At 57.9% G+C, this 485-nt stretch overlaps 1 protein-coding gene across 1 annotated transcript in view; it reads right to left on the bottom strand.

The window, feature by feature from the left end:
- The window catches only part of EMH_0029540 (uncharacterized protein), a gene marked incomplete at both ends in the record, with an annotated part of 3646 nt that overhangs the window by 652 nt on the left and 2509 nt on the right, over positions 1-485 (bottom strand). Inside the window, 1 exon segment of the mRNA XM_013494314.1 lies at positions 2-81. Within this exon segment, the coding sequence (XP_013349768.1) occupies positions 2-81 (80 nt within the window).

Here is a 485-nt window from a genome sequence, read left to right as displayed (position 1 = left end):
CTGCTGCTGCTGCTGCTGCTGCTGCTGCTGCTGCTGCAGCAAGACAGGGGCTGGCAGAATACCCCCAGCACGCAGTATACGCTGCGCATGCAGCAGAAACAGCTCAGGGCTCAGCAGCAGCCACACGTTGCTGCTGCCTCGCCCGTTAGGCGCACGCTGCAGCACCCCACACAGCCTGCAGCAAACAGCAGCAGCAGCAGCAGCAGCAGCAGCAACAGCAGCAGCAGCAGCAGCAGCAGCAAGGACGGCATTAAGGAACCACAGCACTTTAAGATATTTCTTAGGCCACTATTAGCTAAGGATCCTCTCAGCAGCAGCAGCAGCAGCAGCAGCAGCAGCAGCAGCACTAGCAGCAGCAACACTAGCAGCAGCAGCAGCAACACTAGCAGTAGCAACACTAGCAGCAACAACAGCAGCACTAGCAGCAACAGCAGCAGCACTATCAACAGCAACAGCAGCACTAGCAGCAGCAACACTAGCAGCAG

Source organism: Eimeria mitis, genomic scaffold (assembly GCF_000499745.2).
Source record: "Eimeria mitis Houghton genomic scaffold, Emh_scaff1105, whole genome shotgun sequence".
In the NCBI taxonomy this organism is placed as follows: Eukaryota; Apicomplexa; class Conoidasida; order Eucoccidiorida; family Eimeriidae; genus Eimeria; species Eimeria mitis.
Note: the sequence above shows the minus strand (reverse complement) of the source record. Positions and strands in the feature narration are given on the sequence as shown.